The 16,035-nt window shown below is 38.4% G+C and overlaps 1 protein-coding gene across 3 annotated transcripts in view; it reads right to left on the bottom strand.

The window, feature by feature from the left end:
- Nucleotides 1–16,035, bottom strand: part of LDAH (lipid droplet associated hydrolase) — a 111,680-nt gene that overhangs the window by 72,810 nt on the left and 22,835 nt on the right. For all 3 annotated transcript variants that reach the window (XR_011557375.1, XM_070732805.1, XM_070732804.1), the window contains exon 4: nt 3,767–3,936. Coding sequence is in view for 2 of the 3 variants with exons in the window: in XM_070732805.1 (XP_070588906.1) it covers nt 3,767–3,936 (170 nt within the window). In the remaining variant the exon portion in view is untranslated. The remainder of the gene's footprint in view (nt 1–3,766; nt 3,937–16,035) is intronic.

Genomic DNA, 16,035 nt, shown 5'->3' with positions numbered 1-16,035 from the left:
TCAGGAATTTATAATCCTTCAGAAGTGTCAATCAGCAACATCAAATCACTGCATTTACAATCTAGGTAAAGGTTCCCCTTGCACATACAGTACATGCTAGTTGTTCCCAACTCTAGGGGGGCAGTCCTCATCTCCATTTCTAAGTCAAAGAGCCAGCACTGTCTGATGACAATTTCGTGGTCATGTGACTGGCATGACTAAACACCAAAGGTGCACGGAATGCTGTTACCTTCCAAACAAAGGTGGTCCCTATTTTTTATTTGCACTGTTACATGCTTTCAAACTGCAAGGTTGGTAGAAGCTGGGGTAAGTAATGGGAGCTCACTCCGTTACACAGCGCTAGGGATTCGAACTACCGAACTGCCGACCTTTCTGATCAACAAGTTCAGCTACCATGAGCCACCATGTCATCCTTTGGTATGTTGCATTTACAACATACCAAACCATAATTGTAACTTAGTGAAATTTTTAGACGGTCAATTGTAGTCATCGGTTCTGCATTTGAGTCCAGGTAGCAAGACTCAAAGCTAAACCATTTGTTAGTTCTTACTGTATGGCGCATTATTACAAAATTTGCTACTCTAGTGTTACAAAGATCAATTCATTTTAAACCTGAGGGTCTTTTTGAATCATCAGAAGTTTGGAACTTCAAGAATTATGGAGAGCAGTACAACAAATAACCCTTCATTGCTGGAAAGTAAGGCAAACACAGATTTACAGTGCATTATGACTGATTTTGTGTGCATTTTCTGCTTATAAGTCGGTTCTCTATCAGTGTAATAGAAGATAATAGAATCATAAGATCTGGAAGAGATCTTGGATGCCATCTAGTCAAACCCCCAGCTCAAGGCAGATGTCTTATGTATTATCCCAGTTAAATGGTTGTCCAGTCTATTTTTGAAAACCTTTGTTAATCTGGGAAGTAAGTTATTCCATTATTCTCACTATCAGAAAATTTATCCTTACTTTTAGGTTAGCTCACTCTTTAACATGCTTCTACTCAATCAATACTGGGTTTTTCCAATATTGAAAAAGCAATCAATATTAGTTCAGATGGCCATGGTGTAATGATCAGGTTAAAAACTAGGCTGAATATTTTCTCCTAGGTAACATGTTTTCCCCTTTTTTCCTTTATATTTTTTGATGTTATTTCCCTTCTCTCTCCCTCTTCTTTTGCCTCCCCTCAGGATAAACATATATAATAACATATGCCTTCTGTAGGTAAATATGTACCGGTATATATTACATGTTCAAGCAAATACAACTTTCTTCTTGAACTCAGGAGAGTCTCTAGGTACAAGCTCTCATATGCTTTGGCTCCAATTGTGCATCTCCAACCTGCAAACCTGAAGAAGAAAGTTTATATAACCGAAGCTAGGCATGGTGTTTACTTGGTGTGCCTGCTTGGTTCAAAACAATGTAAACATCAGGTCAGTGAGTGAGTGTGTGTGTCTGTCTGTCTGTCTGTCTGTCTGTCTGTCTGTCTGTCTGTGTGAGAGACAGGGTCAACTGTGTGATCACAACTTCCAGGGCATTTGTTTGAATCTTGGTCCAGATTCCTCCCATCAGATCGTGCAGAATGCAGCTGCGAGAGCTATCATGGGCTTTCCTAAATATGCCCATGTTACACCAACACTCCGCAGTCTGCATTGGTTGCCGATCAGTTTCCGGTCACAATTCAAAGTGTTGGTTATGACCTATAAAGCCCTTCATGGCACCGAACCAGAATATCTCCGGGACCGCCTTCTGCCGCACGAATCCCAGCGACCAGTTAGGTCTCACAGAGTTGGCCTTCTCTGGGTCCTGTCAACTAAACAATGTCATTTGGCGGGACCCAGGGGGAGAGCCTTCTCTGTGGTGGCCCCGACCCTTTGGAACCAACTCCCCCCAGGTTGGTAAATCCACAGTAACTGAATTTAAACATGCCTGGGATAAAACACAGGAAATAGTATAAGGGCAGACTAGATGGACCATGAGGTCTTTTTCTGCCGTCAGTCTTCTATGTTTCTATGTTTCTAGATATCAAAGTTGCCCCCACCCTCCTTGCCTTTCGTAAGCTCCTTAAAACTCACCTCTGTCGTCAGGCATGGGGGAATTGAGACTTTCCCTTCCCCCTAGGCTTATAAAATTTATGCATGGTATGTCAGTATGTATGATTGGTTTCTTAAATTGGGGTTTTTTAAATTAACTTAAATATTAGATTTGTTTACATTGTATTATTGTTGTTGTTAGCCGCCCTGAGTCTACGGAGAGGGGCGGCATACAAATCTGATAAATAAATAAATAAATAAATAAATAAATAAATAAATAAATAAATAAAATCCAGTCGAAAGATGCATTCTGGTTTTCCAGAGTTAAACAACACTCGCACTTTGAATGAAAACATATAATAGAGAACTACAAAAATAACAACCAAGTAGTTCAAAGCAAGAACACATTGCATTGAAAAACCATCTAGGAAGCTGTACATTTTAAACCAAAAACCAGAATCCCATAGCAAACATAGAAAGTAGCCATAAACACACACAGATGCACAGCCAGCTACTAAACTACACTTGTGGACTTGAATCCTCCTGAGAATTAAATATTTCAATAAAAACAAGAGAAGAGATTGAAACACAAGCTTCTTATTATCACACTTTGTATCATAAAATATAGAGGTTAACTTACTTTGGGCAGAAGTTGTGCAACAAACTGGCTTATACAAATATTTTCTATTGTTGAACTATCTTAGTGCAGCTTGTCATAATTTAACTTCAAGCACATTGTGCTCTCAAATCATCCTAAGCATATCTACAACCCACTGACAAATCATTACTGTGCCAGCAACATTTTGGAGGCCATGTGAAGGGGGAAGGCAATTCAACAAGTCAAATATAATTGAAACCAGGTAGCTAACAGTAAAATAAGCTGTTTCTTCCTAGATCCCTTAGTACAGTATTAGAATTACACAAATTACATATACAATGCAATATACATACCTATCTCTCTCTCCTGGAAAATAAAGAAAAAGGAAGAAGTTTGTATCTGAACTTGATGTTAACCATGTTAATTCCTGGGTGTGAAGCATAGGCTATACTGTGTTCTATGGATTTGTAGTTTCAGCTTAAGAAAAAGAAGTTTTCAGTCAAAGGAGAACAATTTACAGGAATATACAGTGCTCAAAAAGAACACTCAAAGAATACATCCTAGATCTGAATGAATGAAATATTCTCATTGAATACTTTGTTCTGTACAAAGTTGAATGTGTTGACAACATTGATTGTCAATCAGTGTTGCTTCCTAAATGGAGAGTTTGATTTCACAGAAGTTTGATTTACTTGGAGTTATATTGTGTTGTTTAAACGTTCCCTTTATTTTTTTGAGCAGTGTATATATATATATACTGTACATAGGATTAAATAGTATATTTTGAATGTTCAGTGGCAGTAAATAGGGAAATTGTATCTCATTGAGGCCTTTGAAACGAGGAGAGGTCAGGCACCCTACCCCTACCCCTTGACATGAGTGATGTCAAGTTGGCCATGCACGTGCTTTCAACACCCAAGGAGAAAAAGGTTTGCCATCACTGGCCTAGGAGGACAGGAGGAAAAGCTGCTACCAAGAGAATGATCAGATAAAAGAAACCTGAATCTGGGATAACTTTAATCTGGAAAAAAAAGGCTTAGACATAATCTTCCTTAGGTCTTACAAAGTGTGTATATGTGTGTATTTGCGTGCGTGCAAAAAGAAAAAAATTGAATAAGTTTATATATCTCTGACATACCTTCAATTCTGGTGAATGCTTCATAACTTTAAGAGCAAAATAACTGCCAATTGAGTGTCCAATAAGTACGAGCTTCACATCTTTTGGCACATACTTTCGGAGGAATTTCAACTTGTGTTCAACTTGTCCTTCAAGCCCAAAAACATCATCGGTGTCATTTGAAGCCATCTCTATAAACAACCAAAAAATAATAATAATAAAACTATATCCTTTGCTTTGAAGATGATTCATCGCATTCACCGTAGCTCTTTATAACTGCTTTCAAAAATAATCCAGAAATTACCAAGAATACTTCATAGACCCTCATTTAGTGGTAATTATTTAATGTTGTTCAATTATTTGTAATAAATAGAACATTACCAATAAAATAGCAACACTAATTAAAACTTAAAAGTAAAATTAACAAAAAATAATGTAAAAACTTTTAAAATTTTCCAGAAAGTTAGTAGAAGGAAACATTCTGAATTCTTGGACAACAAAAGTAGCATGTAGAATTGCCATAAAGAACACCCTGTTGTGATATCCCCAATCTCTATTTTTCTTGTAGGAATAGAAAACAAGTCATGGATGCTGATCTTAAAGACTACAAAAGCCCACAAAATGACAGCATCTTAAGCTGAATCCTGAAACCAAAAGACAGGTGAATTTTTTTTCAGGTAACAATGAGCAGGAATTATGTTGTTGGGCTACCTTCACAGTGACAACTCTCAACCGTTTGCATCTTAAGTCCTATTCTATTAAGTACTTGAAATCCTACAATTTTAAACATGTTATTTTATTCGGAGAATTAGTATGTTTCAGCCCTCTAAAGTTTGGAAAAAGTTGATATTATTTAGGACCTTAAATAGTTCTCAACTTTTTGCACTTTAGGTCACATGCCAATACTTCACTAAATAACTTTCTTTTATATCAAACACGATAGGAACATTTTTTGTGTGGAAAGTCATAAACATGTTTATAATCATTTCCATTATTATGTATATAACTTATAGTAAATTGCAAACACCTAAACCTTTAAGTGACTGACTTAGTCTACTTCTGAATGCCACCTGTATGCATTTAATTGAGAACCATCTGTTTTTAATGAAAGGATGGCCAATTTTCTCATGCTCAGAATCTACTAATCTTTCTTTCTTTCTTTCTTTCTTTCTTTCTTTCTTTCTTTCTTTCTTTCTTTCTTTCTTTCTTTCTTTCTTTCTTTGAAAAAATGTTCAGCCTCCAGGAGATGCGGGGTATGTGCCTAGTGTTGCATAGTGTCACCATCACCAACGGAGCCAAAAGGTGAGATGGGCAGCTATATAAAATCTAATGAATAGCATAAAATAGCCATAGTCCTGGAGACATTCACTGTTTAATATAATTTCAAATGCATTCTTCCACTCTGATTCATTTTGCCCATGAAATAAAAGTTTATTATGAGAAAAAAAAATTGCTTGTGAAAAATCTCATTTGAATATTCTCTTCTATGGCAAACCTTCATTCCACTGTAACAGGTTACATCTGGTATGGTATAAATAGCAGAAAGTCAAACTAAGATCCAGGTTCAAATCCAGTCCACAATGCGAGGGGGAGAGAAAAACAAAAAAAGAGAACCTGTTTCTGTTTAGTATTCCTCTTTCTAGGTTGCTCAGATGAGACAGTCAAGGCGAGATGACATTCACTATTTAAGAGTTTCTCAGAGGCTATGTTGCACAGGGGTTGTCTATGGTAACGTGTTTGGCACCACGCTGAGAACATGAAGAACCACTTATTGAGTGTGCTCTCTCTCATACGGTCCCCGCGTAATTAGTTTTTTAAAAAATGCCACAAAAAAGTAATTGTTGGGTATAAAATGATAATTGCTTCAAGAAAACAGGATCTTCTACTGTTTATTGTTTAGTGTTCAATGTTTAGCCTTTTGTTCAAATCTTAAAACAAATTCAACCAGGGATGGCCACAGAAAGAGCTCTGAGAAAGCCAATTAATACTGTTGGTAAACTGTCCTTAGAAACATCCTGCCATGATTTATGCTATTAAATTAAAGAAATGGAAGAGGCGGAAGGGAGAATGAGAGGCAGAAATAAATGGTATGTCTCTTCTTCTTTTCCCCCCTCAAAATAAAAATAAAAAGATGAAAGCAATCTTTGCCAATAACAGTTTTTTTCTATTTCACTTATTATACAGGTAATGGAAAATAAAAAGTTTTGTAGCAAAGGCCTTAGGCCAAAGCACTGTTTTCAGATGAAGGCCTATTTTTAGGCTAAGTTGCTCTAGTTATTTTTTTCATCCAGCGCATAGCCAAGCATTGTGTTGTAACCTGAACATCTAATTCATTCTATGAAAAGTATTGTCTTGAATTATAGGAACTTCTCAGGTAACACAAACTTAAGATATTTTTGGGTATGGATCATTTCTCAGGCTTTTCTTTTCTCTTCTTCATTCAACAATTAAATGAAATGATTAAAATAAAGGTATAGAAAGTAGTATCTTCATGTACCCAGAGTAGGTATATTGGCTTTTCTGCCCTGGTTCTAAAGTCATTTAGTTAAAATAAAACGAATGTTTCTCAAAACAGAAGCTGACACTAATCTCAGAAAAGGAACAGAAGGTCACATTTCAAATATCCAATGGATAACAGAAGATTAAAAATAATGGAATTTTTTTTGCGCAATAAAGCCTTTGATCGACTACAAGAAATTGTGGATAGTCTTTAAAAATATGGACAAAATAGACCATTCCATCTTCAAATAATGTGTTCAGAATTTTTAAAAAGGACTACATCATGGTTGTATACCGTCATCCTACTTTTAAAATTTATGTGCAGAATAAAATGGAACTCACAAAATGTTATGTTAGAGAACTTCTAAAAATTTGTATGCCGCCCCGAGTCTACGGAAAGGGGCGGCATACAAATTTAATAAATAAATAAATAAATTTAATAAATAAAATAGAGGGAATGTTGTATTGGGGGGGGGGAAAGGCACAAGAATGCATTCTAAAGAAAAGCAGGGATGGGGAGAAGGAAAGGCTAAAAGTATCATCGATGAACTTAACTAATTTAATTACATTTAAATCACAAGTGTAAACAGTATCAGTGTTTCTACATCTAGAGCAATAAAGGAGATCACTTGAGGAGGTGTTGTACTTTGGATCCTATCCAGTTTAATTTTCTGCAAAGATTACTGTAAATGCATGGGAAAAAGTTTTATTTATTTATTTATTTATTTATTACTTAGATTTGTATGCCGCCCCTCTCCGAAGACTCGGGGCGGCTCACAACACGTGGAAACAAATCATAAATAATCTGACAATTTAAAATATTTAAAGATTTAAGAAAGACCCCATATACTAACAGACATACACACAAGCATACCATATATAAATTAAACATGCCCAGGGGGAGATGTTTCAGTTCCCCCATGCCTGACGGCAAAGGTGGGTTTTAAGGAGTTTACGGAAGGCAGGAAGAGTAGGGGCAGTTCTAATCTCCAGGGGGAGTTGGTTCCAGAGGGCCGGTGCCGCCACAGAGAAGGCTCTTCCCCTGGGGCCCGCCAACCGACATTGTTTCGTTGACGGGACCCGGAGAAGGCCCACTCTGTGGGACCTAATCGGTCGCTGGGATTCGTGCGGCAGGAGGCGGTCTCGGAGATATTCTGGTCCAATGCCATGAAGGGCTTTAAAGGTCATAACCAACACTTTGAATTGTGACCGGAAACTGATCGGCAGCCAATGCAGACTGCGGAGTGATGGTGAAACATGGGCATATCTAGGTAAGCCCATGACTGCTCTCGCAGCTGCATTCTGCACGATCTGAAGTTTCCGAACACTTTTCAGAGGTAGCCCCATGTAGAGAGCATTACAGTAGTCGAACCTCGAGGTGATGAGGGCATGAGTGACTGTGAGCAATGAGTCCCGGTCCAGATAGGGCCGCAACTGGTGCACCAGGCGAACCTGGGCAAACGCCCCCTTCGCCACAGCTGAGAGATGGTTTTCTAATGTGAGCTGTGGATCGAGGAGGACGCCCAAGTTGCGGACCCTCTCTGAGGGGGGCAATGATCCCCCCCCCCAGGGTGATGGACGGACAGATGGAATTGTCCTTGGGAGGCAGAACCCACAGCCACTCCGTCTTATCCGGGTTGAGTTTGAGTCTGTTGACACCCATCCAGGCCCCAACAGCCTCCAGGCACCGGCACATCACTTCCACCGCTTCGTTGACTGGGCATGGGGTGGAGATGTAAAGCTGGGTATCATCGGCATATTGATGATACCTCACCCCATGTCCTTGTTTTGTATTCTTTAGCATGTGTGGCAGCCACTAATGTCCAGAATATCAAAAATTAGTTGAAGCCCTCTTTTCTTATTCATTTAGCATCTTGCTGACATCTTACATAACCCTTCAAACCCCACAAATTAACTATGAGTTGGGACATGATTTGTCTTCTAGAGATTTCTCCCTAAACACAGTGCCTTTTCAAATCTCTAGTTGGCTGTTTTGGAGGTAATGCACATGGTTTTTTTCTCAAAGAGGGAGTTGAGAATAAAAATTGAAAACCACAGTATTGCTCATCTCAGTGAACTGTGACATAACCCCCTGAAACTGGGATACCAGAAAATATAAATGTTTCTTTTCCACAAGCTTCAAATTCATAAAGAAATATATTTCAGCCCTCCCCTACTTAGGATATCATCTGCATCCAATTACTGTATGGGTGATGGTATCAGCTAGAGAACAACTTATGTCATGGAGTGAAAGGCTGAAAATATCCATATACAATATGTATGTGCACACACACACACACACACACAGAGGGGGGGGGAGAGAGAGAGGCACACCTAGACTCAAACTAAGAAGAATGTGGACAATGAAAGACCTCAGTAATATAAGATTTGAAAAAAAGAAGCGTGTTCCAATCCGTATTCTTGCTCAAAAAATAAAATTGTGCATTTGTGGGAAACGGAATTTCCAGTTTAACATTTTTATTGAGTGATAAGATAAAATAAGATACAAAATATGAAAGTAAATAGAAAAACAATGGGGAGGAAGGGAAGGGAGAAAAAAGTGAGGAAGGATTAGGAAAAATAAAAAGAAGCATTAACGTCCAACTCTCTCTGTGGCAGTAAAATAAAGCATTAACATCAAATCACAACTTTTTGTTTTTTCATAATAATATAAACTAGCCCAAAGATTAGTGCAAATGCATAGGAAAAATCTATCAATTTAATTGGTAAAAGCCCAGATCAAAATTTCATTTTTTTTCCACTTCAGAAGTGGTCTCCATGTGGAAGAAAAAAGTACTTATATTCCTTTCTTTAATCAAAATAGTCAATTTTGCCACTTTAGCCAACTCCATGAGTTTTTGCGACCATTTGGCCATGGTAGGAATCAAAGTGTCCTTCCATTTTTTGTGCATACAATAATAGTCTTCCTGCTGACAACATGTAATTAGTAACAAAGTTTCAAATTTTTCCTCCAAGTCTTTTGTGTGCAAAATGTTTTGAATTCATAATGTTTAAGTTCAAAATGGGTTATTGCAACCATCCTACTACAAATAGCTTTGCAAGATGTTTTCATTTTGATGCAAAGGCTCTTTTTACGTTTAGAACACTTCTGGAACGGTTGAAATCACCCACTTCAAATTAGAACCGGGAGATGAGTCAATTATAAAACATCCTGAAGTCAAACTATTTTATAAATTTTTGTAAGTTAATGGTATAAATCAGGGTGAAGAACCTTCGTGTGTTATTGAGTTTTTAGTGTGGCAGCCCTAGCCAGAATAACCAGTATCAAGGAATCATAGGAGCTGAAGTTCATTAACTTTTTGTAGGGCCAAAATTTGTCACATAAAGAATAAAAATGCAACAAATAGACATTTGCATGTGTTTGTGTGCATGTGGGAATACGAAAGATTACAAATAAACCCAAAACAAATCAAAAAAGAAAAATAGCAGCTGAAAATTCAAAGCTTTCCCCCGTGATATATTTTAACATCTTCCATATTAACTCTTGGCACAAAATGTTTGCCCATTTCCAATCAATATTAATGAATTATTATGGGTGTTTATGCTTTCAAAAGTCCTTTAAAGTTCCTGAAGAGTCAAACGGAGCAGCAAAGGCTGAACCATTAAGATGAGTACCACTACCAAGCTGAGGCTGTTCCTGAAACTTTAAATGAAAACAACCAGTCTTTTCTCACACACTGATGTGGTAATATTTCACTGTTGATGAATAGCCTGCAAAACTTTGAAAAGTGAATCATCGCATATATTAAACAGTCCTATAAACAGGAAGCTCCTGCTCTATACTGAAACACCAAACATATTCTGCAGTAAAAAAACATTCTTGTATATTTGTGACACTACAAAAGAGTAAATAATTCATTTCTTATTATATAATACAGTACTTGCTGGTTAGCATTACATAGACCTCATGAAAATTCATGAGGATTATGAAATAGAGACATTTTAAGCAAACTGTTTGCTAAAGCATTGTAAAAAATAGCCATGTAATTTCATTAACACACCCAGTGATTCTTTCACCTGCATTTATTTGTTATTGTTACTTTTATCAGAGCCAAATCAGACGCAACAATAATCATGAAGTTGCAACCAAGTCCTGAAAAGCTCGCATTTGAGAGCTCACCAACTCAACAGTGAGTAAAACAAATTGGGAGAGAGAACTGATAAATTGGGGGAGCATTCCAATTATAAATAGGGCAGTATTCTACCTAAGCAGTCCTCCTAACTCCATGATGGCAAACCTATAGAATGCATGCCAGAAGTGGCACACATAGACCTATCTATGGCACGCACATGGCACATGCATGCGTGTCAGCCAACTGGTCTTGGTGCAAAGACCAGCTATCCGGCGCGCACGTGTATGCTGGAACCCAGAAGAGCAGCTGGTCGCCATACACGTACGTATGAACACTGGCCAGCTGTTCTCTTCCAACTTCCAACATACACTCCAGTTTCAGCACTTGGTGCCAAAAAGGTCAGCCGTCACTTTCCTAACCTGTAAGGATGGGTGTGAAAGATTTGGGGAGACAAGGTAAAGAGATGCTGCCTAGGGAACAATAAGATAAGAGACAGAATAGCCAGCAGTTGGATAATGGGAAGGGCAAGATCATCCAGGGGCATGGGATGAGGTATCATCAGTACGCTGATGATACCCAGCTTTACATCTCCACCCCATGTCCAGTCAACGAAGCAGTGGAAGTGATGTGCCTGGAGGCTGTTAGGGTCTGGATGGGTGTCAACAGACTCAAACTCAACCCTGACAAGACGGAGTGGATGTGGGTTCTGCCTCCTAAGGACAATTCCACTTGTCCGTCCATTACCCTGGGGGGGAATTATTGATCCCCTCAGAGAGGGTCCGCAACTCGGGCGTCCTCCTTGATCCACAGCTCACATTAGAGAACCATCTTTCAGCTGTGGCAAGGGGGATGTTTGCCCAGGTTCGCCTGGTGCACCAGTTGCGGCCCTACCTGGACCGGGAGTCATTGCTCACAGTCACTCATGCCCTCATCCCCTCGAGGTTCGACTATTGTAATGCTCTCTACATGGGGCTACCTTTGAAAAGTGTTCGGAAACTTCAGATCGTGCAGAATGCAGCTGCGAGAACAATCATGGGCTTCCCCAGGTATGCCCATGTTACACCAACACTCCGCAGTCTGCACTGATTGCCGATTAGTTTCCGGTTACAATTCAAAGTGTTGGTTATGACCTATAAAGCCTTTCATGGTATCGGACCAGAATATCTCCGGGACCGCCTTCTGCCGCATCAGTCCCAGCGGCCGATTAGGTCCCACAGAGTTGGCCTTCTCTGGGTCCCATCGACGAAACAATGTCATCTGGTGGGGCCCAGGGGAAGAGCCTTCTCTGTGGTGGCCCCGACCCTCTGGAACCAACTCCCACCGGAGATCAGGACTGCCCCCACCCTCCTTGTCTTTCACAAACTTCTTAAAACCCACCTCTGCCATCAGGCATGGGGAAATTGATTCCCCTGGGCCGGTCTGTTTTATGCATGATATGTTTGGGATGTTCGATTGTTTTTACATTAAGTGTTTTAAACTGTTTTAATAATTTGGTTTTGTACTATGCTTTATTGTTGTGAGCCGCCCCGAGTCTTCAGAGAGGGGCGGCATGCAAATCTAATAAATAATAATAAAGAAATAATAAAGAAGCTAAGAAGAGACTCTTCCTACATACTCAGGTCGTAAAGGAGATGGGAGGCTTGTAAGATTCTGTTAATGTAACTTTATAAAAAAATGAAAATCAGCTTATCAGGTTGTGATTCCTATCTGGTTTACCCTTCAAGATTAATACAAATGTATTAGTTGTCTATGAAGATTCTTAGTGATCCAGCTCATGGTTGTCATGATTGAAGACGCTTCTTCGAGGAAAAACAAGTCCATTTGATTTTTGAAAAAGCATCTTTGAGATAAGCTGATTAGTTATATCATCTTGCGAATGGATGGTTGCTTTACATGTCTTGGGTCTTGGATATTACACAGAAGTCCAAAGAAAAAGCGAAAAGAAATGCAAACTTTTCACTGTTCATTCTCATTCAAATGGCTCCCCCCTACCCCAAGAACAGAAAATTTCCATTCAATGGTTATAATCTATGGACACATGCATGATAGCTCAGCTAAATTAAGGCTAAATATGACTTTATCTTATTCCCAATGGGCTACAAAAAGATAAGAAATAAATTCCTTGGGGACTGGCAAAGATTGCACTGTGAGGAGGGATGATAGATTATTAAATATGTATTGATTATGGAATGATGTAATTAGATTCATTTAGGTGTTGTATTAAGATATGTCTGACTTTATGAAATTTTATTAAAATATAGAACTACACAGAAATATTTAGGTTATTAAATTGCAAAAGATTGGTAAAAGTTAACGATAATGAAATGATAGTTTTTTTAATATTAATTGATTATTATATTGAATGAAATAATAGAAAAACAAATGTGGAAAGGTATTGTTTACATATTGAAGTTTTGATTGATTTTTATAATAATATCACATGGCTATAATATGATAAATGTTTAAGAATTGAGGATTTAATAATATCACATGGCTATAATATTATGATAAATGTTTAAGAATTGAGGATTTAAAATAATGGATCGATGTTGTTTTTTGTATGTTCTTTGCTTTGTAGATTTTTTTAGTTTTAATAGAATTAGAGTCTGGCTTTTTTTCCCTTCTTTCTTAATACTATAATTTGTTTTTTTCCCCTTTATAGTAGATAGGTCTTTTTTTGGGAAGGCTTCTGGAGAATGTTTAAGAAAGTGGAGTAGGCATGATGGTATACCTGAATTTGCAAGAGGATAATGATATTAATTTATTAAGGTTAAGAGGAAATCAATGTTCAATTCAATTGGAAGAAAATTAGATATCCAGATGACAAAATCAGAGGTCAAGGTTGGGAGGATTGATGAATATCGGAAGTAATTAATTTGGAACTACCGTAATAACTTTTGGGGGCAATTATATTTGTTTTTCTAATTCGATGCTGTTTTTATTGTAATATGGAGGTATTTTGAAATGTATTGAAAAAGTTTGTATGGAGAAAAAAATAAAAAAAAATTACCCCAAAAAAATATAAACATTTCCACTACTGGTTCTCCAGAATCTGTCAGAACCTGTTTAATTTCACCCCAGGAAACAACCTTCCTTAGCTAAACTAATTATTACTTCTCTTCTACTGCAATTGAAGGGAGGAATTGTTGTCCAAAGCATAATTAGGGGTGATCAATCCCTTTTGGAAAGGTGCCCAGTATAAGAACTTTCCCAAGCCACAGTGATATTTATCTCCGCATTTGACTGGTAACGTTGCTCAAGTTTGCATGAGCCGTAACTCCACTCAAGCAACACTCAGGACAATTATTATCTGGGATTCATTTTGGCTTCATCAATGACTTATGAGTAATTGGATAGGGTAATCTGTAAAACACGGGTCCCCAACCTTTCAGACCTCAGGGACCGCTCAATTCATAATTTTAAATCCTGCAGACCACTAATATGATTTCCCTAATGACTGCCTGGGTGGGTGTGGCTAAGTGATCATGTGATGTCACTCACATTGAGGGGTGTCTCACCAGCCTCTTCTCCTCCCTCCCCTCCAAGCCACTCCTTGCCTGCTTGCCTGGGCTCCTTGGGGCCCCAATAGGAAACAGTTGTAGGAGCTAAGCAGACATCACAAGAAAGAGTTGGCGAAACACCTGGCTCAGTTCAAATTGGAGGCTCAGCAGAAGCATCTCATTGAGGACTATGAGCATAGGCTTTCCAAGCAGAGGAAAGACCTGGGGGAGTACAAGGCCAGATACCATCACCAGTTCCATCATGCAGTTCCACTGGAATAAGGTCTTCTGGCTCTTTGCCACCAGCAGTTCTTCCCTCCAGCCTTGGGCCAAAGCCCTGCAGCAGGAGGCTGAAGCAGACCCCAAGTCAGAATTTCTGCCTCCCTCCGACTCACACAAAAAGATCCTGAAGGGGTAGACTCTCTGCAACACAAACGTTCATTGTATGTATACGGCCCAGGGGCCATAGTTTGAGGACCCCTGATTTATATGCAATATAAAAAATGCAAATATTTTTTCGGGGGACCACCAAAACTTTCTCACAGTGGTCCACCAGTTGGTAACTATTGCTCTAAAACAACCCAGCCACTTTGAGCAACTGGCACAGTTCTCTGCATCCATTAGAAATAGATTGTTAGTACTGTACTTCTTTAAGGAAGGAGATATTTCCAATAGCCTTGAAGGAAGCTGGCATAATTTCTTCTTAAGAGGTCCTGCTTGGACCCAGATAGAAATTAGATGACTATCACCTACCGTGTTTTCCCGAAAATAAGACACTGTCTTATATTAATTTTTGCTCCAAAAGTTGTGCTACGTCTTATTTTCGGGGGGTGCCTTATATTTCTCAAATAAGACAAATTCACAGGCAGAAAAGCTGACACCCCCAAAGAAAGTGTACCGTACGGTACACTGATTACGGTACGGTACCTGTCAGTATAGCACCCACACTCACAAACGACGGCACTTATATGGTACAACAGTATGCTCCTGCTATTGCAGCTTACAGCCACCAGAGGAACTATAGTCTACGCACTGTATTGGAGACAGTAATGGCGGTGAGACAGCAGCAGACTGTGTCTGCTGTACTGGACGGTACAAAGCAATGGAAGGGGCCAGCAGGGGACACCACATTATTACGGCACCACTATGAACAGCTTTGAATGGTACCGTATGTTTTTCCACCGTACCATATGTAAATTTGACTACGCCTTATTTTCGGGGGGTGCCTTATATTAGCAAATTCTGCAAAAACTCTGACATGCCTTACTTTCGGGGTACGTCTTATTTTCGGGGAAACAGGGTAATTGTCTAACCATCATGTTTGGCCGTATGCTCAGAGAAGACTGGGTGAAGCAGTTATCTGGATCCTTGTCAGTTAGGTTCAACATTTTTGAGGTATCCAATACAAAAGCTCTCTGAAAAATTAAATTTATTTCCATGGAATGAATTTGAAATATCCAAAATTGCAGATTATAATTCCTTGTTCCATATTTAAACATACTGTATAATCAATAAATACAATGTTGTATATCAACATTATCCTTGTATTCTGTATCCAGAAAAGAAAGCAAAAACTCTATTTTAGATACTCACATACAATTCAGGTATACACAGAATCCCATTGGTTACATAAATTGTAGAAGATGAACAGGCTCCCCCAACCTAGTAATAATTTGAGTTATAATGAAAAACCTTCGGTAGATGCCAACCTACAGAAGACTGCTTTAGTCTTTTAAATTCATTCATTCCACAGTCTTCAAATCAAAGTCTAGCATTTGATTATTTTCAATGTTCAGACTTTTAAAAAATCAATATCATCATCATCATCATCACATAAATTAATGTTTACTGTAGTTTTATCTTGCCTTTTCATTAGAAAATGTGTTCAAGGTGGCGTATAACAACAATGTTGAGGTTCAGCCAAACATTTAAATGTGAGGCTACGAATGGCAATGGTATGTAAAGTGTTAATGTTAATTTTAAAGATTTTAATGCAATTTCTACATAGTAAGATAAACCCAGTATATTAAGTTTAAGCTAATATATATATAGTGTCTATAACTCAATAAAAGATCAATTATTTAATCTCTAGTTGAACATGATCTTATTGACAGCCGCATAGGATCAGTAGCTTCTGTTTTGAAAGCCAGCGCTCTAAATTTTTTAAAAGCCTCTGAAGGGAAGCACTAACATGCCA

This window comes from Erythrolamprus reginae, chromosome 1, assembly GCF_031021105.1.
Source record: "Erythrolamprus reginae isolate rEryReg1 chromosome 1, rEryReg1.hap1, whole genome shotgun sequence".
NCBI classification, from domain to species: domain Eukaryota; kingdom Metazoa; phylum Chordata; class Lepidosauria; order Squamata; family Dipsadidae; genus Erythrolamprus; species Erythrolamprus reginae.
The sequence above is the reverse complement of the archived record's forward strand: the minus strand, read 5'-3'. Positions and strand labels throughout refer to the sequence as shown.